Source organism: Saccostrea echinata, unplaced genomic scaffold, assembly GCF_033153115.1.
Source record: "Saccostrea echinata isolate AGI-Se365-2 ecotype Australia unplaced genomic scaffold, CSIRO_AGI_Sech_v1 ptg000014l, whole genome shotgun sequence".
Lineage (NCBI taxonomy): Eukaryota > Metazoa > Mollusca > Bivalvia > Ostreida > Ostreidae > Saccostrea > Saccostrea echinata.
In genome coordinates this window covers 6,171,675-6,196,225 of record NW_026889763.1, presented here as the reverse complement: position 1 = coordinate 6,196,225, position 24,551 = coordinate 6,171,675, and the positions used below count along the sequence as shown (strand labels likewise).

The window sequence follows — 24,551 nt, the reverse complement described above, 5'->3', positions numbered from 1 at the left end:
TTCTGGGTTTGAAAAGTTCGGGAAAGGAGTTTAGGTGTTTTTTTTAATTAATTTTTTTTTTTAATTTATTTATTTATTTATTTTTTTTTTGCTTGTCAAAAAATTTCTGGGTTGGAAATTTTTAGACTGGGTGGACCCCCCTTTTGGGTGGATCCGCGCCTGATAGTGCCAGTCGCGGATCCAGGAATTGAAGTTGGGGGGGGGGCGCAGAAGTAGGCAAGGGGTCTGGGGACAGCCTTGAGGCCCCCAGTGGGTCCAGGGCAAAGCCCTGGTGGGGGCCCAGGGGGCGAAGCCCCCGGAAGCTCCTGGATTCTAGAGATTTTGTAGGGTAAAAATGAGGTCTACCGAGAAGACATTTTTTCATTTTCTTGACGAAACTATGAATTACGCTAACTTTGACAGTTTTAGGGGGGGGGGGGGCGCCGGGTGCGCCCCCCCCCTTAAATCCGCCACTGAGTGCTCAGAAATTAATCTAAAAAGGGAACGTGTCAATAGAACGTTTTGTATCTAACACCCTAAAAATATGTACAATCTTCCTGGTTCCATGCATTTGATCTTTTGTATTAATATTCCACAAACTGTGAGGTATTCAGGGGATGGAATTAATCAAGGGGGGTGTGCTATATAGAAGCTTCTACAGATTGTTAAACGCGACATACATGTATTTTAGGCTGAGTAATATAATAAATTGTAACTCAATCAATCGTAGTTCTTAATAGAAAAAATCGTAGTTCTTAATAGAAAAAAATCAGAGAATTAATCAATGACAAAAAACTATAATAATGTTTAATTATAAGCTTGGACCCCCCCCCCCCCTTCCCCAGTTTATGAAAAGGCAAACAGATGTGAAAAGCACTAACTTAACCCTCAGAGATCTTCTTTGTCTTTTGTACAGGTGTATGGGACAAACATGAATAAATGTCAATTACCAAATATAAGAACAATTTTTTTGTTTGTTTGTGGATAATGTAAACAAAACTTTTGGCGCACTTGCTTGGAGACGAGCTTGCTCATTGGTCATATTTTATGACTTTCATATACACATAGTTCCATGACGTCATAATATAGAGAACCGAACGGGAAATGATTACAAAGACCGTCCTCATTTTAACTTTTCTTTTTTTATTGGGAGAAACGTTTTAATTAAAAATAATGATATTAAACTTGACACAATCAGGCTTTTCTTTTTCTATGATCATTTTGTTATGAGTTTTTAACTTGAAAGAAAACAAGAACGTGTTGTGGCCATATTTTATCGGAAGTGAGAAATTCTCCATATGGTTCTTCTACATGAACTCGACTTGATCCCCCGTATGCTACACAGAGAATGATATTTACTTGAAGAATGGCTCAGACAGAGCCTTGATTTCGGGGGAAAAACGAATTTTTATTGTGAACGACAGTGGTAACACGGGGCATTATAACGATAAAAGGAGATGAACAAAGGAGTCGCTACAACCAAGAATTTAACGAAAACACATGTTCACGGAAATGGCTTGCGATAAACATTGATAGGGACATTGTTCATGCGACAGACGTTTTCTTATCAACAATACGAAAGGAGGGAGAGATTTTAAGAAAACTTGAAGGTAAAGTAACTTAATTTATTAAGATATTTATAGCTGAGAAGGGGAGTTGAAGATCGTGACCATGTTAGGAAATAGGTCAGTCTGTTTATGGTCAAGGTTACATGATCGCCATGCTTGTAAATAAGTCCTAATCATATCAGTTGAGAGCTTGGTCATGTGCAGCTTAGTTTAGAGGATTAAATTAAACATCCAGGAGTGATGTAAAGATATATTATTCGTAATAATTGTGTTATATTTTTGGAAGAGAAGTGATTCGCTGTGAGAAGCACATCTCCATTTTAGGTATTGATGTTTATGTGCATGAGCTGTATACATGTAATTTCTGTTATGTATTGCTAATACATCTGTGACACGATGTTTGTAACTTTTGACCAGTTAATTTGGAAGACTTTAATCCCGAATAACTTCTTGATAATGTTTTAAGAGTAATAAATTATTCGATAACTTTTATGTAATCTCAGTTGAGATTAGGCTTGGCTGTATATTTGGACTGTCACCATCACCAATGGCTGTGTCAGTCCAAATATTCAGATATCCAAATAGATTAACTTTTCTGTAAAGCATGTATTTGATGTATAATTTTCAGAAGGTAGTCCCTGATGCAAGAAGGAAGCTACAGCTCAACAATAAATGCATTTAGCAAGAAGATTAAGTTGGAAGTGTTTCCCGATCTCCATAATGTAGCTTCAAGTAACCTGTACAGTTCACAGAGTCCATTATTACACTCAGCATCAGAGTATACACAGGGTAACAGCAACCAGACATTGTTTTATCCACCCAATAGGAATGCTTATAGAGACGTGGAAAATATATCTCAAAATTACATTCGTGCTTCAACGTTAAAACTTCTAGATACGTACCAGAGATGTGGAATTAAGCGTAAATGTGAGGAATTGGAAATACCGATGCAGCTCACAGACGTGCAAACAGTACCAAGCGAGGATGAGAAGCCCCTTATTGCCACGACCACAGCAACAACAACGAACACCTCCAAAAATACATCCTCCTCAAATAGTGAGGGTGACTATCAGTTAGTACAGCATGAGGTATTGTACTCTTTGACGAGTCACAATGCCTACGAAGTGCTGGAGTTTTTGGGTCGTGGCACATTTGGTCAAGTGGTCAAATGTTGGAAGAAAGGGACCAATGAAATCGTAGCAATAAAAATCTTGAAAAACCACCCTTCATATGCAAGACAGGGCCAAATAGAAGTCAGCATATTAACAAGATTAAGTCATGAAAATGCTGACGAATTCAACTTTGTACGAGCATATGAATGCTTTCAGCACAAAAACCATACTTGCTTGGTTTTCGAGATGCTTGAACAGAATTTATATGACTTTCTCAAGCAGAACAAATTTCAGCCTCTACCCTTGAAGTACATCCGTCCGATCACGCAACAAGTGTTGACTGCATTGCTGAAGTTGAAAAGCCTGCATTTGATTCATGCGGACCTGAAACCTGAAAATATTATGTTGACAGATCCCATTCGAATGCCGTATAAAGTTAAAGTCATTGATTTTGGTTCTGCTAGTCATGTGTCCAAGGCAGTTTGTTCTACATATTTACAGTCACGATACTACAGGTAAGAGAAACTCTAGATTGTGTTTTCAGTACTTTTTTAATTCATTTTCTACAAGGCTAAGAATTGCTGCTTTCCAAAACATGATTTTTTGGTACATAGTGATATATATATTTAATATTTGAAAGACAAAAAATATTAAAGTTTGCATGTAGTATTTGCAAAGAGGAATGAATATTTTGAGGTGCACACATTTCTGTTATATTCCTAATTTACTGTAGAATCACTCTTTTCCGCATGGTATTAATTTACTCTTAGCGAGTATGTACGCGTTCAAAATTTTTCTGTAACAATTTGCCCTAGTGTACCTAAACTACACTTAAGGCATATAGTGGCAATCTCAGAAATCTGTGTAATTTTCTACGTGCGGATTGAATTGAAATTGTGTTTCTGTGGTATTTTTATCCCAAGGAAAAAATATGTTTACAATTTTACAGTAGATGAAGAGTGAAAAGGAGGTAGACCTTAAAGTTGTCTTATTGGTCAATTTGTATTTTAAAAAAAAGCCAATGTGTGATTTATGTCAACAGAAAAATACTCTGATTTAATTAGAAAAAGTAACAAAACAGGAGGGATGTTTTGCCTGTATGGATTTGTGATTTTTGATTGTGATTTGAGGCCTGGAATCTTAAACATCTCCCTCCCATTACATTTAAAATTTTGTTTAAAAAGATTTTTTGGGTTATTTTTTATTTGAATTTCATGTCCTTCCACCACCAAGTTCATTGTATGGTAGATGTATACATGTAGATCGATTCTGTGATCTTTAGAATGCAAAAGTTAATATGTCATTCGAGGTATATATATTTAACATCACTGTAAAAATTTTGCACCAGAATCGCTTGAATGATATCATGTTGTTGTTTTTTTTTTTGAGCTGGAGGAGTTAGTGTGTTGATAATGATTTTAGTGATGTATCATTTTCACCCTGATATCCATCATGGATTCTGAATTTGTCATAATAAGTGCACAGGGCCTGGGCCTAGAAAATAAAAAAAAAGAATATGCTTACTATTTATTCTTAGATGTATTGGATTTTGTACATAGATAAGGCCAATTTAAACTTAATTAGTAGATTATCATCCAGGGTCACCAAAAAATATGGGGCGGGTGGGAGGATTTTATTTTTTATTTATCTGTTTTTTTGTGTCCGATTTTGACAGTAATTATCCCCGTCTGATAGCTATTCCAGTTAACACCATTTTTTGCAAAGTTAGATAACTCGTGTTTTTGACCTGGCGGCCATCAACGTTCGAATTTGTTATGTGAAGTAAACAATGATACTAAATTGAATATTCTGATCTATCTTTATGGACAGTTGAGAATTAAAGATTACGTAAGTAGCTATTTTGTTTTCCGACATAATCTTATGTTTTAGATAGAATAAAAATTATTTTGATAAGAATATTTTGATGAAAGTGTATGTTTAATAGGAAGTGTAGCAGGTACACTATTTTTCCAGATTGTCTTTACGTTTTTAGTGTTAGCACAAATTTTCTACTTTCTAAAGATTTTAAACATTATTTAAGATTTTTTCATGCCTAAATGAAGTCCCCAACATGTAGCATAAAAGTGCACGACTTTTGTAAAATTTTGTCTTCGTTGGGATCGGAGACATAGTTGGTATTTCATTATTTGAAGAAAATAAAGTGCTGACAGCTCAAAATACCTATAAATATAAGGAAATTTTAGCAATTTAAAATGCATTTCTTAATTTTTCTAACTTAAAAATCATTCAAATGTTAAATTCAGTCATCTGTATTTTGCTTAATTTCAATCGCACTCGAAATACTTCTGATAGTTATCTTCCCTGATTTGCTCTCCTGGGTCACAGACGTTGTCAGTGTTTGGGTATTTTTGGGCATCAATATTTAGTTTATTGTGTGAAATTCCTTAAAAAGAATGCTTATTCTTTTCATTCTATGGACTTAACTTCCTAGAAATCAAAGATTTGCGTTGAAATTCCTCTTTTTAATTTTTAGGTGGATTAGCTACGTCTGAATGTCAGGTTGGGGTGGCCTGTTGTCAATATTTCTGCACACGAAATCATTGTAGAAATCGATGATTGTTTTTTTATCACTAAAATTTGTAGCATACCAACCCCTTCTTTTGTACATGCCTGTCACAACACGAGAAATAATAAAAACCATTTCTATTTCTTGACGTGCGGTTCTTGATCTTTCTAAACCGGAAATACTTTTTGAAATATAAATACCAGAATCAAACACGAAAAATTTCCGGAAAACATAATTCTTGCAAAAATAAAAAGCATTGGGGCGGACCAATTTCTGAGGGGCGGGCAGGGATGATAATCTATCAATTAAGTTGAATTGGCCTAAGATGTAACATTACTACTCTCCTGTCAGGTGAACAAGTATTAAAACTTGTTTCTTGAACTATAGATCTGTGAATGAACTGCTCCTGAAAAGTATCAAATTTCAAATTTGATATTAAAAAAATGTGTTGAAATTAGGAGAATTAATGCCCATTATTCTTAGTTTGTGAATAGGAGAAGTGAACAATCTACCTTTTACAAAAATGTGCTTTTATTGGCTAATGCTTGTGTATACCAAGTTTTTTCCACTACGCCAACCACCAAATTTATGCTGTTTGAGCACTCAGAGTGTAGGCAATAGTTATGTCACATTCACTTCAACGATATATACCATTGGTTACAGAATAAACAAAGTGGACATTTCCTGAGAAATAGTTTGTCCCCAGCATCCACTTCAGTAATCTTGTACAGTGCAAGGTTATAAAGAAATAGAGTCAGTGGTGAAATTCCATCACAGTAATGAAATCACAAACTGTAGAGAACATGTCTGGAAGAATAATTCAATCTGTAGACAGTATGATAGTATAGGCCTTCAAGGAAAATGCCAATCCACCCCCTCCCACCATCTGGCATGTCAAAAGTTTAGAATTTTTGCTGTCTGTTGCGTGTTAATGTATTATGTACAACAAAGAAGGTTTTGACTTGGAAGTTTCTGTGAAAGTGCCAGATTTTCCTTTTAAGAGATTTGACAACTTACATAGAGTATATCTATAATGTGATATGTTAATTTATAATTTTTAGTTTACATAATTAATATAGGAATATCTGGGATGGTTAAAAATGGACATTAGTTTACATTTGACAGACAGGTTGCATCTATAGATATAAGAGATAGGGAAATATTATTGATGTTGAAGTCAGATTCACATTCTAGGTGTGTGAACTGTGGCCATGATCTCTGTGTTGTAACACAGGGTGAGAGATGGCCAGTGAACCATGCTGTCTTAGTCTGTTATAGAAATACCTAGACAGTGACAGATGGGGTGGCCCTCTGCACCTGTATGATAATTATCTCTACCTCTTGTCCAGAAATAGAGGGATTTCTTATTTGAAAGTTTCTATAGGCATTCTAGTCACTTGAAAGGTCTGCCAACTAAGTATTGTGTACACATAAGACCATAGAGTTAACATTTTGATGGGCTATGCATTTTCCCCCTGCAGCAGGCATGTGTGTGTAAATGACATAACACATGACTGGTGACAGTGTTAAGCTCTTGTCATTGATATTTTCACATCAGAAAGGAGTGCTGGTGGCTGGTTTCACAGTAAACAGACATGTACTAGATAGAATATGAACTTGCTTCATTTTTTCCCTCAAGTGAAGTCCATGTGTAAATGTCATGAATGACTAACAAAACCCAAAGCATATTCATTGTGTTTGTGTGTATTTTGCTACACTCAGTAGGTTTTCATTTTGTTCGCAACTAATTTTTACGTAATAGTAGATTAAAACGAGGAAATCCAGCTAGTTTATATTAACACAATGCAGCTATGATGTAATTAAGGTTCTTTATAAAGTTTACAGATAGCATGGAATCAATCCATTAATTCTAACTAACAGGAATGATAGAATGAAAGAACGGAATGCATAGTGCCTCATGCAGTGTTTTGAAAAAAAAACCCCAAAACGCAGGGTCAAAGTTAAGTACAGAACACAGCAGGAAACTCAAGTGTTGCAAGGTTTTAAGATTTCTCATTGGAGAAATTGGGTTTTGAGTGCTTTCATTAGCTCTGCGTAGAAAATCTGCCAATCTGTGAACCCTTCAGAGAAAGAGAGAAAGTGAAAAAAATAATTGCAGAAACAGTTTTAATAACCATGGCAATGAAAATTTACATATGTAGGCTTTGGTATGGTTAGAATTCTCTCCTTTTTGCCCAAGAGCCTTTGAATCAACAAAGGCTGGTGCTTTCTGAACATTTGAGCTATACAAGCTACAAAAGGGGCACTTTGTGTGAAATGATTTTCATGTGTATATGTTAACAGGTGAACACAATTTTAATACAGAATATGCCCCTAGAATTGTTGCCAGACACAGAGAGATAGCAGTTTGGTAACACAAAGATACACTTGGCTGCCAATTTCCAACAAAGTTTATTGGGAGGGTCTGAGTTTTGCGAAAATAACAGACTCACGAATCACATTCCTTTCTAATAATTCACCAAATCCACACCAAACGTCAGTCACTGATTAAGAAAGATCAAGGTGAAAAATTAGGAAGCTTTATAAATAACAATGATTAAAGTAGTGAGAAATAGCAATCTTTCCCCCCTTTGTGTTGTGAAATCATTGAAATTCTAAGGTGATTTAAGATTAAATGTAAGATGTTATAAAAAAAAAATAGCCTGAGTTATCCATCACCAAGGTTCTTAATGCCTGGTTATACTGGTAGAAGATATATAGATCTTTAAATACATTGTATGCGTAGTTAAAACTGCTCTAATCACACTAATGTAACATGGAACAGAGAGGTTCAGTTGTAGGATTGGCGTAAACAATGGCATTAAAATCCTTTTATTGATGCCAGGTCTTGTTGATTACAGTTGATGTCCATTACTATGGGGTACTAATTAATTAGGATAGTCTCATTCATGACATTGGCTAATTCTCTACAGAACAGAACTAAAAGTACTAGGCCTTGTCAGTTTTGGACTAGTCCCTTATGTAAAGGCTGGGCTTGGACCTTAGTTAGGATAGGTGTAGATGTATGAACAAAAAACAAACAAACAAACAAACTTGATAAGTGCAAACAGCAGTCAGAAAGCAATCTTAGACTTTCATAAGTATCCAAATTCAGTGCAATGAGTTAGATAATATAAATCAGCAGTTCCAAGACATTGTCAATGTACTACACCATGTTTAAATGAATACATACACAAGTTAACTTCTGAGAGAGAGAGAGAAATGTCGTTAACAATGAGTCACAAAGACAATGGTTTACGTGTGTTCATACTTTTATGAACACTGATGACCAGAGAGAATTTATGTGTTTGTTCTGTTGTGTTAGGCCACCTATTCATAGATAGGACACGCAGAGACCCAGTCAACAGAGTACGCATACATAATGCTCAATTTGTGATAAATATTTAAAGTGTGGCTGGATTTAAGGTATTCCCCACATAACTGTAAACAGAAACAACACACTGAAACAGGATTTCATTTCCCTTTGTCTGGCCACAAGGGGGAAACCATTAACATACAGGTCTCTATAATGATAGGCTGTAGTGAATGTACATATTCATGGGAAGGTGCTATCAATCTAAGATTTAATAAGAGTGTTATCGCTCTATCCCATCAATAATAAGGGCTTTTCAGCCGAAGGAAGTAACTTGCCGATTTTTCTACAGCAAAATTATAATGTTTGATTATTTGGTAAAGAAAAGTTACTTTAACAAAGCCCCATGAGGAAAATTTGTTGACTTAAGTTTTGACGTGAGAAGACGAGACTGCTTACGCATTTAAATAACAGAGTTATTTTGGCACAGGTATGAATGCCTGTTTCCTAGGGCATGCCACTTGGATTGTTTGGGGGTCAATATTCAAATTACAGATGGTGTGAGCAGGAAATAGAGATATTGTGCCGATTAAAAGTCCCACAATGGCCTCACGGGTGACTGTATACATCTTGTCTTAGTCCCTCGATTACTTTGGCAGATAGGAACTCTGATAAAGCCTGCCATCAAATGTGATGTTAAAATCAGGTGTCTACATAGGAGACCACTTAAGAATGTAAAATACCTAGTACAAAGTGACGTTATATGTATAACAGAGTGGATGGTTTAATATGCTTTTAACTGTCATGAATTGAAGTATGAAATGAAGACATTGTCTGTTATTTGTAAAGAAACAAATGCAAATATATCAAAAGACTTAAGAGTGTCCCAATTTTTTTTTTATTGCGAAAAGAACACACAGAGCGAATAGCTCTATTTGCACATATTATGCAGGACATAATTGTGTACTGTACTTGAACTCTCAGCATCATGGATGTTGTTTACAGCTTTAAATGCCTCCCTTGTATTGCAATTCCTTGGTAACAACAATTACCAAGGAATTGCATACCATGGCGACTTAAGAAGAATGAAAGTACAGTTGAACTTCATCTTGAATAGATGTCTTGAATACCATGGATATGTCTAAGTGATTTGGAAGTCCCGATCACTTATTCTTTAAGTATTATACCATCGATATTCGAATGATTGGGTATCTCAAATTTTTTTTTCTTGGCCCCTTCAAGTTTAAGATAACGAGGTTCAGTTGTAGATGTTTGTTTCCTGTAATATGCTTTTAAAAATGTTAAGGATATAAGTAGGCTTTAATTTGTATTATAGGTCATTTAAGAAAATAAAAAGAGAAAAGTAAATGACAATTAGATAGAGTTATTCCAGACATACTTGCAGATGACATGGGTATGATAGCATGAAATATCACACTCCAAAGGCATGGGCAGTTTTAGTGCTTAGCAATTAGCTACATCAAAGCATTACCAAACCATAATATATTAATTTAAAAAGAAATGATATATATGTAAACAAAGCCAGTTTCATTATTATTTATCAGATTAAAGAGAAAAATGAATTAAATCATTTCTTTTCCCAGATTTTGCAAATTTTAATGAAAAAAAAAATTAATCAGTATGTGGTCATTAAAGGGGTTAGTAAGGTTACAAGAAACAAACAAACAAACAGAAATAATTGTTAGGCCTTGTGTTCATTATTTTTATTTCTGTATTTCTACATTCTTAACATATTTGTGGATTTTTGTTCTGTGTGATAATGACATTTGTTGTTTTCTTTGCAGAGCTCCCGAGATCTTGCTAGGCCTTCCATTCTGTGAAGCTATAGATATGTGGTCCCTGGGCTGTGTGATAGCTGAATTGTTTCTGGGCTGGCCCCTCTACCCAGGCTCTTCAGAATACGACCAGGTAACTAGACTGTCAAAAACATTATGAGATATGAAGACACTATTACCCTGAACATTTCTGCAAGAATTAACAAACATATGAAAACATGAAAAAAGATTGTTTCAGCAGCTTGCCAAGAATAACTTGTCTGAACTTGATTAGAATTTGAACATGAGCCATTTACTGGCTGTTTATGAGTATTATGAGCACACTTGGAAAGGAGCTAATGAAAAATAATATCTTCAAGTTTCTGTATTCCCATTGACATTTCCTTGTGTCTGCCAGTTCCAGAATTGGCGGGGGTTTTAGCTTGGCATATAATCCTCTTAAAAGTATTGTTAGTTTTGTAAGCTGACAATGGAGGAGTATCTTGACGAGTTAATGGGCTCAGGTGATCAAACCTGACCATGTCTTGTGTAATCTGAAGCCTCTCATTACAGTATCTCCCAGAACTCAGCAGTCTCCTCCCTGTCTCTGTACATGATGCACATTCTAAACATGCAGATCGGATAATGTTTCTCTTCCTTGAGTGTTATTAATATAGTTCAGCTGTTCCAGAAATCTGCTCTTTCACACGTTTGATACAGCAGATAATGAATGCAGCCTTGTATATTGATGCACAGTCTAAATTAAGCCATCATTTTGAAATATTCATTAATGATGGTGATGTAATTTTTTTTCTATAATTCATTGTCTCTCTCAATTTTGTAAAGAAAGATTTAATGGAGGCCAAGGGATATCCTGTTTTTAGATATCCATTATTTATAAATTTATACATATTATTTTAGATATAGAATACCTCTGGCATGGAAAGGACACATTAACCTACTTAAAAATCTCTGTTGTTAAAATCTTTTTTGTTTTCAAATGGTTGCCTGCTTGAGGCATGGAAATTGATTTTGGAGCCAGTGAGTAGAAACAGTGAAGTATATTAAAAAAAGACATTCGGTGTTCCCTTCATGCCAGAAATGTGAGAGAATGGATAAAAATCATGATCCCAACTGACTCACAGATGATTGAAATAGATTTCAGCTAACCATTATGTCTCCCATCTGCATGTTCTAAGACATGCTTGTAATTAAGTATTACCATAAAATTTATTACATTCAAAGTGCTAACTTAATTAAGCATGTTAATGAAGATGATGTTGTATTTTTATGTTTGGATTGTATTTAATTTACTAGTCATCAGAAAAAACCCCTTGAAAATATTTGACTAAAATTCAAAGTTTTAATATGATCCATTTTAATTTTATTAAATTTAGAACATTCATAGAAAAAAATCTGGTAGGAGTACAGCAGTATGTGTAACTTATATATTTTATAATTCCATTAATGTCCATTCTTATTTGCATGTAGACTTGGAGACAAACATGTTACTCTAACTAACAGAGAAGTTTCCTTGTATTGTTTATGATGAATTTTGTCTGTTACAGATCCGCTACATCTCCCAGACACAAGGCTTGCCAGCAGAACACATGCTCAGCGCAGCTACCAAAACAACCCGATTTTTCATTCGAGAAAACACAGATAGCAACTATCCCTTCTGGAGGCTTAAGGTAGCTGAGCGCTTCTAATGAACACTATCACTCCCAATCAATAGACCGTCCCATTCTCTGGAATAAGACATTGATGTACCCAAAATCCATAAAAAATACCAGACAAATTAAGTTTGGGTGACAATAAAACAAATAGTCTTGGGCATGCATAATTCAAGTGATTTACGTAGTATGTGCTGTTTAGAGGGTGCTAATTTAGAGTATGTTATACCTGATGGGCATAATTTTCTCTTTTGGCTGAAAATTATTGTCTTTTTCGGTGGCAATAACTGTTTCCCTTGGTTTTGTGCAGAAATATTGCTGTCATGCATCTATCAAATTGCTAGCAGACTATGATACATTGCAGTTGTTGAATGCCAGTGGGTGGGAAATATTTAATAATGAATATATAGATACATGTAATGAATTACTGTCATGTTTTAAAACTGACTGTATCACAACATGCATTAAATTTAGATTGCATAATCCTTGTTGCTACCAGCATATGTTATGGCAAAAATCTGATAGAAAATGCATAAAATAAATAAAACCTCTGAAATAGATTGATATGGTGTTAAAATTTTCATCAATTTAAGTGAATAGTTGCTGATTTACATGTACTCTATTTAGACTCCAGAAGAACATGAAGGTGAAACGAAAATCAAATCAAAAGAAGCCAGGAAGTACATCTTTAATTGTCTGGACGACATGGCACAGGTATGTACAAAACGGCTCAACAAGGAAGAAATGGAGAACAGAGGTTTGGTGTGCAAAACGTTATTTACACATGTACAACTTCATTCGTGGATTGCTTTGTTGTCACTGGTTTGATTAATACTTTCTATGCTGTAATTTTGGATAAAAGGGGTTGTGATTAAGATCACCAAAATTACACAAGTTGGGTTAAATGAAAGTAAGCCAAGGTGTGAAATTCTACAAGAAAAAAAAACAAGTTGTCCTGAAACAGTAGGTAATAAAAAAGATAAAGTATAGTGGTAGTGGGGGGATATTTTTGATGGTGGGACTGATAATTTGGGAGGCTATGGAGGGTAGAAAGAGTACAATAAAAGAGAATACTGGAGGAAATGCTGGAAGGAAAATGATAAAGAGGATGTGAGCAGAGTGGTAAATATTTGAATGGTTTAGCAGTCGCCAAATTTTTGAAAACCTGAAATTTTACAAAATCAGGGTCTTTTTATTTACATTGCTTTAATAACTTGAAAGGATATTTATGTGCTTAACAAAGTTCAGAATTTCCTGTTATTTGGAAAAAGGCTGTGTTATCAAAGAAAAATCATCTAGGCAGTTATTGTTTGTTTTAAGTCTTATTTTGATACCCACAAAGAAAAAATTTCCCTAAATGATGACTAAGCCCATACAAGCTTATCTCTGGTGTCAGCATTCAAGGTGTTTTCCTGCACACATAAGCTAGTCTGAGGCTGATTGGTTGGACAATTGATATTTCTTAATTAGTTTTCCTCTCTGTATTCTTCCTTTGTTTCCATGCTGATGAAAAACTGATAATTGAAAAAAGAAAAACACTTTTGTAAGCCACAAGTGCTTCATAATAGAAATATTGATAATACAACACAACAAAGACATTAAGAAATGCACACACCTTCTTTCTTGTGAGGATGTTCAGTTCTTTATTAACTTTGAGCTTTCAGCTCATCATGCAGTGCTGAGTATATGAAGTATACCACATTCATTATAGAACACAAAATGCTGTGTAAAGGACTCAATAGGACATGAATATGACTAAAAGTTATTAGCGTGAACCACATATCTGAGAATTCTTTTCTAGTACTATATTAGCTATATTTCTTTTTTATGAAAATTTTTATTTTTGCTTTGATATTTTGTTACGAAATCAAAATCATGAAATTTTGAGTAGTGGAAGTAATTTTCATGTTCAATAATAGAAAACTATGGTCTCACAAAGATTTGAAACATTTTATTTTTTTGACATTAAGAAAAATAATTATCAAAAAAATCAAAAAAAGGTATTCCTAGTACATATTTAAAAAAATCTGAATTGCAAGCTGAAACTGTTTCAGATTAATGTGCCTACTGACCTGGATGGCAGTGAGTTAATGGCAGAAAAGGTAGACAGGAAAGAATTCATTGACCTCTTGAAGAGGATGTTGACTCTGGACCAGGAGAGGAGGATCACCCCTGGGGAGGCCCTGAACCACCCCTTCATCACCATGGCCCATCTCATAGAATACGCTCCATGTAACATGTACGTATCACAGTAAGGTCGATCATGTGGAATTTGAAACATATAAAGGAAATGAGTCTCGTGTTATTGCCTGTCTCAGAGAGTAATTAACAAACATTTACGTACCTTTACATGATGTACAACTTAAAAGTTGATGAACATGCTATATTGCATGAATCTGAAATTAAAGCTATGGATAGACAACATTGGAGTTCTATAAGCATCACTAGATTTAAATGATCTGAAGATTTTAAACAAATTATGGGATTAATTACAAGTTGTATTTTATATTCTTCTCTTTTTCTTTAGGTTTAAACAGAGTCTGTCAGCAATGGACATTTGTCGACGTTCGGTGAAGAGCATATTTGATGTGAATCAAAACACAAGTTCCATCATGTCAAATCTGGTGCCACCCTCCACTAGTAATCTGACTGTCAGTTTCAACAATCAGATCAACGCCCTTCACACACAGGTACAGTCTGAAAACTGGTCTTGAGAATTAACACAGCAGCCACATACAAAGCTTGATGTTTTTTCATATTCTTGTAAAATATCAGAGATCATACATCTATTTTTATGCTTATATAGCTGCAAAGAAGCTTTGTGTGAACATGAAACCTGAAAACAGCAGTTCTGAAAATTTACCCAGAAATCTTTTTTTGTTTATTGGATTTATTTAAATGAGAACCCTCTATTCTGACAGATGGCGACCCAGAACTTGAGTGGAACTTCTCATCATCCGGGTACAGAACTTCAGTATTTGCCGTATCCCTTACAGTCACGGCATTACATTCCTTATCAGCCATCACAAGTTAACACACAGCTGTCAGCACCCAGGTCCTCAACACAGTTTAGCCGCACCGATCCTTTTATTCACGTCTCCTCTATAGTGGTGCCCGGTATCCAAGGTACACCTCACCCTTTGTTGCACTTTATGGCAGTTTTGCAGAAGTGGTTCAAATTTGAAGCATACATTTTATTTAGCAGCTTGATGTAAAAAAAAATCTGTTTATTAACAAGGCTTTGTAAATAGTGCTTACAGTGCTTACTTGAAGGAAGAAAGATGAACTTTATAATCCTTATAAGGAAAAGGAAATGACAGAATTGTTTATATATAATACTGGTATCAAGGCCTTGAATATTCTGGTGCACAGTTTTCTGAACACTTCTAACATGATCTGGTTCAATTTTATTTTCATCTGACAGCACAGGAAATAAGCAATATTTTATTTATTCTTTAAGGGAAGAGAAAAAAAAAACATTTAAAAAAATAAAAATGATGTATTAGAGTGCATACAAAATACTGTTGACTGTATTCAACTGCTTATCAGATATAATTTATTGGTTTAATGAAAAATTGATAGTACGAATTTTAAATATTTTTTCTCTGTAGGCCTGAGCTCTCCAACAAGGTACAACCATGTTCCCATGGTAACCCAAGCAGCTCCCACATTACAACTTCAGCCCCAGCTGATTGCTCAGGTAAGATTGCTCTAAAATTACATCAGCTTCCTCATACCATATATTCCTTGCATGAGGTGGTCAGGAAGAAATTCTTTTATAAACATCCTTACAGGGATAGCATGTAATTCTCACAGAAAGGGGAGGAAGTGTTTATAAAATGAAAAAGGAAGTTAAAAATTTTTAATAACAGTGTGACTTAAGGGAGGTAATCCTTCCAAGGGAATCCCACCATTTTATTTGCTGCTTGCATGATTGTAGATCCTAGTCATGATATGTAATGTTATCAACCAGTAGATATGTTTTGACTTAGATAATTTGTGTATGCAGAGACATGTAGAAGCATGGTTAATTTATGAGTTTTGTTGCTGGCATAGTTTGGTAGTGATTATTAAGTGTCATTCAATCAATATCAAAGGTTTAACACAGGATTTAACTATTTTAATGTTAAAAGAATGTATAATTAGAATTAAATTAAATTACTGATTCATAGGAAATAAAAATACCTAAATAATAGATACTTTTTCCTCATTTGGATATTGTTTCCATGTAAAATCAGATACAAATATTAAATTTTTTGTTCTTGTGATATAAAAATACTTTCTGATAAATAAAGTGTAATGAAGTGAAAGAGGATCAATAGCTAAAGAAATAGGTGGAAGAGTGGTCAGGTGACGTTGTAGGTAACATGTTAGGCTTTCCTTTGTAGAGTACTGTGGGCCAGATAAGTCCAGTGACCATGATAGAACACCCATTATTCATGGCAGCCGTATGTAGCCCCTTGTATCATCTCATTATCCTGTGTGCCATGTTTCTTTATTTTTTGCTTACAGTTCCATCTATGCTGAAAACTTCTCTCGATACAATCAAAATCTGTAAAGGATTAGAATTGCACTCTCAGTATAACTTTGTACCTATGTTTTAGTGTGGCTTCATTCTTAAAGGAAATTTTTTTTTGAGAGCATAGAAAAAGAAACAACAGTTTGTAGCTGTGCTTAGATGTTACCGTACACAGAGCTTGGAATTCTTCTCTGCATCCAAATACTTTATAAAAAGGATGCAGTCAACAACTTTCTACAATACTGTACTGTTATAATGTGCTTTTAATTGCTACTAAATGTTATGTAATTGTATGCACAAGAAAATTTTGTTTCGCTGATTTCACTGTCTTTCAAGAAAGAGGAAAGTAATCTGCTAGATGTAGACTTGCCATTTAACTACTTTCAAGATAACTTTAACATTATATTTTTGGTCATACAATGCACCAAATAATAACTTTAAAAGTAAATAAATTTCTCTCTCTTAAAAACTAAAATTTGATAATTCAGACCTCAAAATAAATTGATTTCTTCTTCTTTTAAATTTTTTTAAAAAAGTTTTTTTTTATTTGAATATCTAAATATACAATATACAGAATTATATATCATAGAGTAGTGCTTTGCTTCCTTAACAAGTCAGGTATGAGTGTAGGCTTTATTTGCTCAAGTTCTATTTTCTGTAACACATGTATAATGTGGTTAGTGTGTATTTTTGTGAATCTTTTCACAAGATATAGACTTGTTAGTTTAGAATGAAACTCAGAAGAAACATAGTTTCATGCATTCATCTTTTCATGCACATTAGAATGTTTGCATTTTCATGGGTTTATTGATAGAAAAAAAAAATTATAAAACATTTTTTTTTAAAAAAATTCAGATTTTAAGGAATTCAAGTTTTATGCTTCATTTTACAGAATGCTGGAAACACATGGCCAGGTACGCAGCAAGTCCTGGTGGGGTCCTGGCAACAGATTCCAGGAATCGCCACCCAGAGGGCTGTCCAGCAACCACTACTGACAGACACACTAGCAGCATCCCAGGCCCTACAAGACACCTGGAGGCAGTCCTTGGTGCTGGACAATCTAGAACAGTCTTCTTTAGCCTCGCTGGTAAAATAGCTAAATTTCTCTACTTTAAAATTGTGTCAAGTAAAACTTGTGCATAGCTGAATATAAGAAAAATATTAAATTTGCATGTAAGAGGCACAATGTTAATAAATTTTGTGTTTGTTGTAGGGATCCTCATCTCAGAAGTGGAATATTGGAGTTATGCCAAACAACTCATATGTACCAAAAGGAACTGGTTCAAGTAAAAGGCAGACCAAACAGAGGTTTGTGCAATTGTTTCTGTGAACCATTTTAAACTTTCAGTAGAACTGAAGACATTTAATGATTTTTTTAGTCTCTGTTCTTCATAAAAAAAAATTAAAAAGAGTGGACGTGTATTCAGTTGCATTTAAATAGAATGAAAGAATTGTGTCAGTAAATATGTTCTAAGTGTTTTTTTTCTTTTAAAGTAGAAGCTACAAGAATGGGGCTGCTTCCACACATTTATCTCCAGTAAAGAAAAGGGTCAAGGAAAATACACCCCCCGAAACACTGGTCCCTGATGATAATGCCCTCCTACAGGAATGGGCAGATAACCTCAAAACAAGACGGTCAGGCAAAGAGCAGAAACAGACAATAGTGATAGCAGACACCCCAAGCCCCACCCCCAGTATCATCACCATCAGCTCAGACAGTGAAGAAGAGGGGGAGCACAGGTTCCACAGAGGGAGAAGGTAAGACGTCTGGGAGGCTTGTTGATGTTGAGCCTTTGGTTTATTGATCTAATAGGGGTGTATGGATTACCATGCCTCAAGGTACAATTTTGTAAGGAAGAAAACTAAAGAAAATGTACCCATATTACTGATTCGGACTTCCTCTTTTCAATGTAATTTTGACCTGCAATTTTTAAGCATGATGTGTATTTTTACATATCTTTGAAAATAAGGAATTTCTAAATGAGGTTTTTGAATGCTAAACTTGTTTTCTCATAATTGTATTTTTAATGACTAAGACAAATTCATATTGTATTTCATATCATAGAGCAGTGTATCAAGTTACAACACTTTTTGTTGGTATATATATTTACACTGCTGTGCATCATGATATTTTATGACAATTATATTTTTTCCATTAGAGCTGGAAGTCATCGAGTTCAGAACCACAACCAAACAGGTGTAGATGCACGTTCATTTGTGGACAGCAGTATTGGGAATGAATTTTTCGGTAAGATCTTTACTGATTTTGATGGCATTGAATACATTATATAGTGCCTGATTTAAGTACATGTAATATTCTAGGCCTTAAAGTCTTGGATGTGGATATGATTGCTTTGTTCCACATTTTGTGTAGAAATCTTCAGGTGTCAGCTGATCTTCCTCTTTATTATTTTTCAGAATCCTCCAGAAGTCACAAGAGTTTAATATCAAGTGTTCCTGTGCCGGAACTGACTTCTCAAGATTCTGAAGCAAAGTACCAAAATGCACTATTTAAGAAACAGTTAGCAATGACGCCAATCAAACACGAGGAAATAGAGAGGACAAATGAAGAGACAGACAAAAATTACCACTTAGATACAGGTTACAATGTGGTTCCACCCAATGTTTCACTGGAAGTGCCCAAGAAGGCAAGAGAGCAAGCCAAAGTGTCACCATATGTGATGAGTGTTCCAAAACAGGAAACATCTTCATATATGCCATGCACTACCACTGCCAGCTTTGACCGATCAAGGGCCGGAAGGAGCCCAAAGACGGAGGTGAAACTTCCACCACTTGAAGTGGAAATCAGCAATGCTGCATTACAAGGAAAGCTAGCCTATGTGTCTCCAACTGTCCGTAATGTCCATAGTCAAACCCACAAGCAGGCTGCACCTGGCATGACTTTTGTCAACTCCAGCTCAGCTTTCCAGCAGCATAAGGCAAGGCCAGGGAACATGAACTTTACAAGACCAGCTGGACCCAGTCAGTTATCACCAGTTCAGACTGGTGTAGCCATTGGTCAACCAGTTTTCCTAAATACGGGTCCACAAGTTGAAGTTCACAGGTAAGATGAAAGATCTTTATATTGGGCAATAAGATAAACTCAGAATAATGGTATTATGAGAATGTGAATTTTAAGCCTCAGTCTATGTGTTAAAATTGAGATATTGTCTTTGACAGGGACTTTAGGCGGCCGCCAGCTTTGCAGGGTAGTCCAATCCATCATTATTTACTGCCAGCTCACCAACAGCCCCAGATGGCAGCCATTCCCACAGCTATGAGCCAGTACACACCATTCTCTCCCACAGTGGCCCCGCCTCCAGCTCATCAGAGTCCTAGACACGTCCAGTACACAACACATCCCCTGCCAGCTCACGTTCACCCTGTTCTGCAGTCTTCGACCCTCCCAACGGGGCCCTACCCCACTCAGATCGCCTCCCAGTATGGCAGCCTCAATCCAGCAGGGGGCATTTATGCCACATACCCTCTAAGCCCAACCAAAGGCAGATCATATCAATATTTTGCATAACGTTCTCATAAGTCATTGTTTTTGACATTCATGGTGCTATTTAGTGGTGGCTTGCATCCTAGAAATCACACACCTGTGTATTTTGGTTGTGATTAATGAACATGGACTGGAAACTGGTTGATTTTAATGGTGTGGTTTTCCTCACAACTTCTTTTTATCATTATCAGTGTTAGTTGTAGCTTATTATTTTCCCTCTTGGTAGACAACTGTCTGTGTTCTGCAACCAGATGCTTCTGTTTTTCCCCCCTGTCTTATCTGTAGATTCATTGTAGAATTTATTTTATCGGGCTTCATATTTAAAAGGATTACAGCCAGCCATATATATTGTGTATTTATCAGCATATTGTATATTTTACTGATATTTGTATATGTATTTTATTACCTACACAACAATCATTTTTAATTGCTAAGTAATTAATATATTGTTGCTATAGTTTGTTACATATATGTGTTGTCACATTTTAGTACGTAATCTTAGTAATATTACAAGTAAAATTTTAACATCATATTTATTCTTGTAGCCAATATATGTATAGGATTTCTAGATATAGTGGAAAACAGAGATCTTTGTTGATTTTGGGCATTTAATACATCACTTCATATTGGTAATAGAATTTTGGAAACATCTTCAGTCATAACATTAAGCCTAAGGAGATGCATAAAAAGGGTACTTGAATACTTGCCATGAATGATATAGGGAAGAAATTTCATAGAAATAAGATGTTTCTTTACAATAAAATTTGAACATTCCACTTTGCATTGTCAAGCACCAAATCAGTCGGCAGTAGGGAAGAAATACTAAAGATTTATGTTTGCCTGTGTAACTTGTTTGATGTTGTTCATCAGTGTTCAATGGTCTGTGATCTTTCAATATTCTGAATTTATGCACCTCATCTGGTAATTTTCATGTGATTTAAAAAAAAATGAGGGCAGTTGGATGAAAAGTCCAACGTATGAACTTTAGTTGTCAGTTATGTAATCTCTCGTATAAATATATCTTTTTCTTTTAAAAGATAATTTGATTTATGAACTTGAACAGTGTGAGATTGCTTTAGAGAGAAATGTGATACTTAATGACGAGCCAAAATGAACGGCAGAATCTAGAGAAAAGATGTATTCTATTGTCAATCAAAGAGCTAGTAAACTATTTTTGTAATGAGATGTTAATGTTATATGTGGTGCACATATTTTTAAATCATGTTTGAACAAGCATGTTTGTGGTTTTTTTTTTCTTTTTCAAAAGGAATGAAGTGGTGCCATTGTATAAGTAATTGTATAGCAAAGATTTGTATTAATTCTTCTATTTTCCATGTCCTCGAAAGATTAATGTCCATAATAAATAAATTTCTGAGGGAGTGTATAGAACTGCCCTTAATTGTATAGAATTTTTTGTATATTTGTTACAATATTGTACATATGTTAGACTGGTGTATTAGAGGCCTTTCTATGCTGTGTGTGGTGGTGATATGCACTAATGTTTGTGATACTCATTTGTAGAAAATAATGCCAAAGTCATTCTAAGGACATAACAGCTATCCCTTTTCCTTTTTTGGTTATCAATTGTTTCTCTATTTAAAAAAAAATGAGTACATTTTAATACTTTTTTTTAACCATAACTTTATGTGGTAGCTAACTAGATTGAAAAAAAAAGAGTTCAGTATAAAAACTTTTTATGTTTAATGCTATTTTAATGGTACAAAAAATGATAAACTTGATGTGTGTATTTTGTCCTTGGTTTGATGTTATTCTAAAACCTGTCATACATAAAAATATATATATGGCAAAGACAGTTCACTTGTACATGTATCTGTAGATGTGATTTAGCGTGTATTTTTAACACTTGCCAGTATTTTATTTTTCATAGTAGTCTTTCATGCACCAAATGGTTTTCATTAATAATCACTGATATCTCGTAATAATTCCCAATGTTTGTAAGCTTGTGATATTACAGAGGAGAGAGAGAAAAAAAAAGAAAATGGCAAATTATTCTGAAGTCACCCTGCCATTATTATCCATTATCACTGTTTTTTCTCTGTAGCAGGCTTTTAATTAAGCAGCTTGTTCATGGGTACTTCAAGCATTTTGTCGTCATAGAATTACTAGAGTTGTCTTACCTTGCTGTGTTCATTCAGAATTGTTTCCCTTTTTTTCGTTATATCTAATGGTAGCTGTAGGAGAGTACTTTTATTGTAGTATATTTAAATTAGCAGTAGAGTTCTAGGTGTATATGGATGCTTTGTCAATTATTTATTTTAGTTTTCTGTCAAGTTTTTAATCCACTCTCTAGGTTAACAGTGCTAGTTTGGTTCTTGGTTTCTGTGTTATTTTTGGCACTTAGTTTATTTTTATCATATTGATAGCCAATGTTAACCTTGTGTGTTTTGTATTGTGATTTGGTATATCATTCCGTGTTTTGAAGCACTGTTCAAAATTTTTTAGCAGGACTTTGTCAACCATTTTATTCACCTTGATTGTAAACTATTTATTCCTTTACATTTTAGCCTAGGTCCATTGATTTTAAGGAATTTTTCTGCCTCGGCATGATCAAATAAGATGAAAAATTTTGTCAGTGATGTTCGTCAAACGAGTGCTTTTGTGATGTAAAGCTTACTTCATACTCAGGGTTGCCAGTCATGTCTAATCCATAAATCATTGCATTTAATCATAGTCATTTTTTTTTTTCAACTCATAATATTGACTTCTTCATGCAGGCATATATTCATGTATAGATAGATTCATATAGCCAGAGACAATTTTGCAATACTGTAATGTAAATCCTCATATGGTCATTACGTAATCATTGATTAAACTGAATGTGTATTTATATCCAATATCATTCTAGCATTTAGTCTCTCTCATCTGTCTCAGTTGTTATAATCAGAGGCCTTGCTATGGAACTTTCACTTTCTGTTTGGTGGTTGAAAATAATTTTTTTGACATTGTTAGAAAGACTTTAAAAATGGGATTGGTCATTTATATACGTTAAAAGTAGGAGTTAGCATCAAAATTTAGTCATATAATCCAGAAAGTTTGATCTCTTAGTCAGATTTTAACATTATTTTCTTTATCTTTATGTAGTGTTTTATATAGCCTATGTTAGTGTTTTTAACCAAAATTTATATTATCTAGGTTTATATAGGGAATTCATTATGTAGTGTTAGTTTATTTCAATTATTGTGTGCCTGGCATTCCAGAATATATTTATACTGAAGCAAAACTTTGGATTAAATTTCAGTATTTTTTTAATCGGTGGAGATTTTTTTTCATGGCTTTCAAAGATTGGTATTTTAACGTTATTGTAGATTGAGGATTGAATTTGGAATATGCTTTTGGTTTGCTTAAGATTTGGTTTATTCACAAGTTTTAGTATAGACATTTGGTTGTATAGTGTGTTAAAAGCTTTCCCCCTACTTTCAGTATGCTTGTTATTTTTTCCACTCCCATTATAACACAAAATGTATTGTGTCTAGTCAGTATTTAGTGTGTGGTTTCAGTGTTAATCAATTTTATATTTCTTCATTTAGACATTAACCCATTATTCATACAGTATTTATGCACCCAATTGTTTCTATTTATTCTTTAATCCTCTTTTTAAAATTGGAAAGATGTTCAAATCTAAAAAAAAATATAATTGTAGAAGATTTTACAAGTGTGTCATGCATATCTTAGAAGAAATATTATGAAGAAGTTTTAAATTTTGTTTGAGTCAATTTAAAAATAAACTGTTTCTGGTTCCAAAGTCTCTAGTTTTTGGTAGATTTTTGGCTCGGGTATAGAAGTATGTGTTATTTAATTACACTTTCATGAAAAGTTTAAGAATCAGCATTATTACTACTTAATTTTCATGTCAACTTTGTCAGTTTGAAGGAAAGTGCTAATGCAGTGATTTTGTTTTCAACATATTTTGAGAAATCATGTTTGACCTCATATTTTGCTTTGTTGAGTATTATTTTCATTAATTTGTCACCAATGAGTGTAGCCATTTTTCATTGTATTTTCTTCTAATATCTGTGTGCAATATTAAACGTTGGACAAGCCTGTGCCTATCTCGCAGACTAGGGTAGGATATTTGATATAATTTCTCAAATTATGTTTCTTTAATTTTGTTTTTTATTTTTACTTTTTCTTGATGGGGGATGTTGGGGGGAGGTATTAAATCAAAACAATGAAGATATTTAGACAAAAAAGATAAAATTTGATTTAAGGTGGATATATTTTGGGTTAGATTGTTTATTTTGTAGGGAGGGGTTTGTGAGATAGGTCACTGAGAGTACTTATCACAGCTCTTTGTTGTGTTGATCTGAGATATATCAAATGTAGAAATTAACTCACTTGGGATCAATAGGAATAAATCTTCACAGAAATTTTACATGGTGTTTGTTTTATATATAGAAACATCCTATGAAGGATGCAGTGATTTTGCTGAATAATGGCTATCGCTAGTCCAGAGTTGATTGAAAGATGCAGAAAGGAGCTGGTAATCAAAAGTACCGGATTATTTAAAGTTTCATTAAGGTTTTGATTTAGGATTAATGATAATTCCGCCAACAGCATGA

At 34.3% G+C, this 24,551-nt stretch overlaps 1 protein-coding gene across 4 annotated transcripts; it reads left to right on the top strand.

Annotated features, from left to right (window-relative positions):
• Positions 1-1,244: 1,244 nt before the first annotated feature.
• LOC133186675 (homeodomain-interacting protein kinase 2-like) lies at positions 1,245-24,364 on the top strand. 4 transcript variants are annotated; one of them, XM_061321923.1, is made up of 16 exons: positions 1,245-1,589; positions 2,176-3,174; positions 10,305-10,428; positions 11,843-11,965; positions 12,575-12,661; positions 14,002-14,186; positions 14,475-14,637; positions 14,869-15,073; positions 15,559-15,647; positions 16,336-16,395; positions 17,359-17,553; positions 17,680-17,774; positions 17,961-18,224; positions 18,626-18,714; positions 18,885-19,530; positions 19,647-24,364. In XM_061321923.1, the coding sequence occupies exons 2-16, from the start codon at positions 2,189-2,191 to the stop codon at positions 19,993-19,995; spliced, it is 3,660 nt and encodes a 1,219-aa protein (XP_061177907.1). In that variant the 5' UTR covers positions 1,245-1,589; positions 2,176-2,188; the 3' UTR covers positions 19,996-24,364. The 4 variants fall into 4 exon arrangements, with proteins under 4 accessions (XP_061177907.1, XP_061177908.1, XP_061177909.1 ...); XM_061321924.1 differs by having other exon boundaries at positions 1,246-1,589; positions 17,964-18,224; XM_061321925.1 differs by lacking the exon at positions 16,336-16,395 and having other exon boundaries at positions 1,247-1,589.
• The last annotated feature ends 187 nt before the right edge of the window (positions 24,365-24,551 follow it).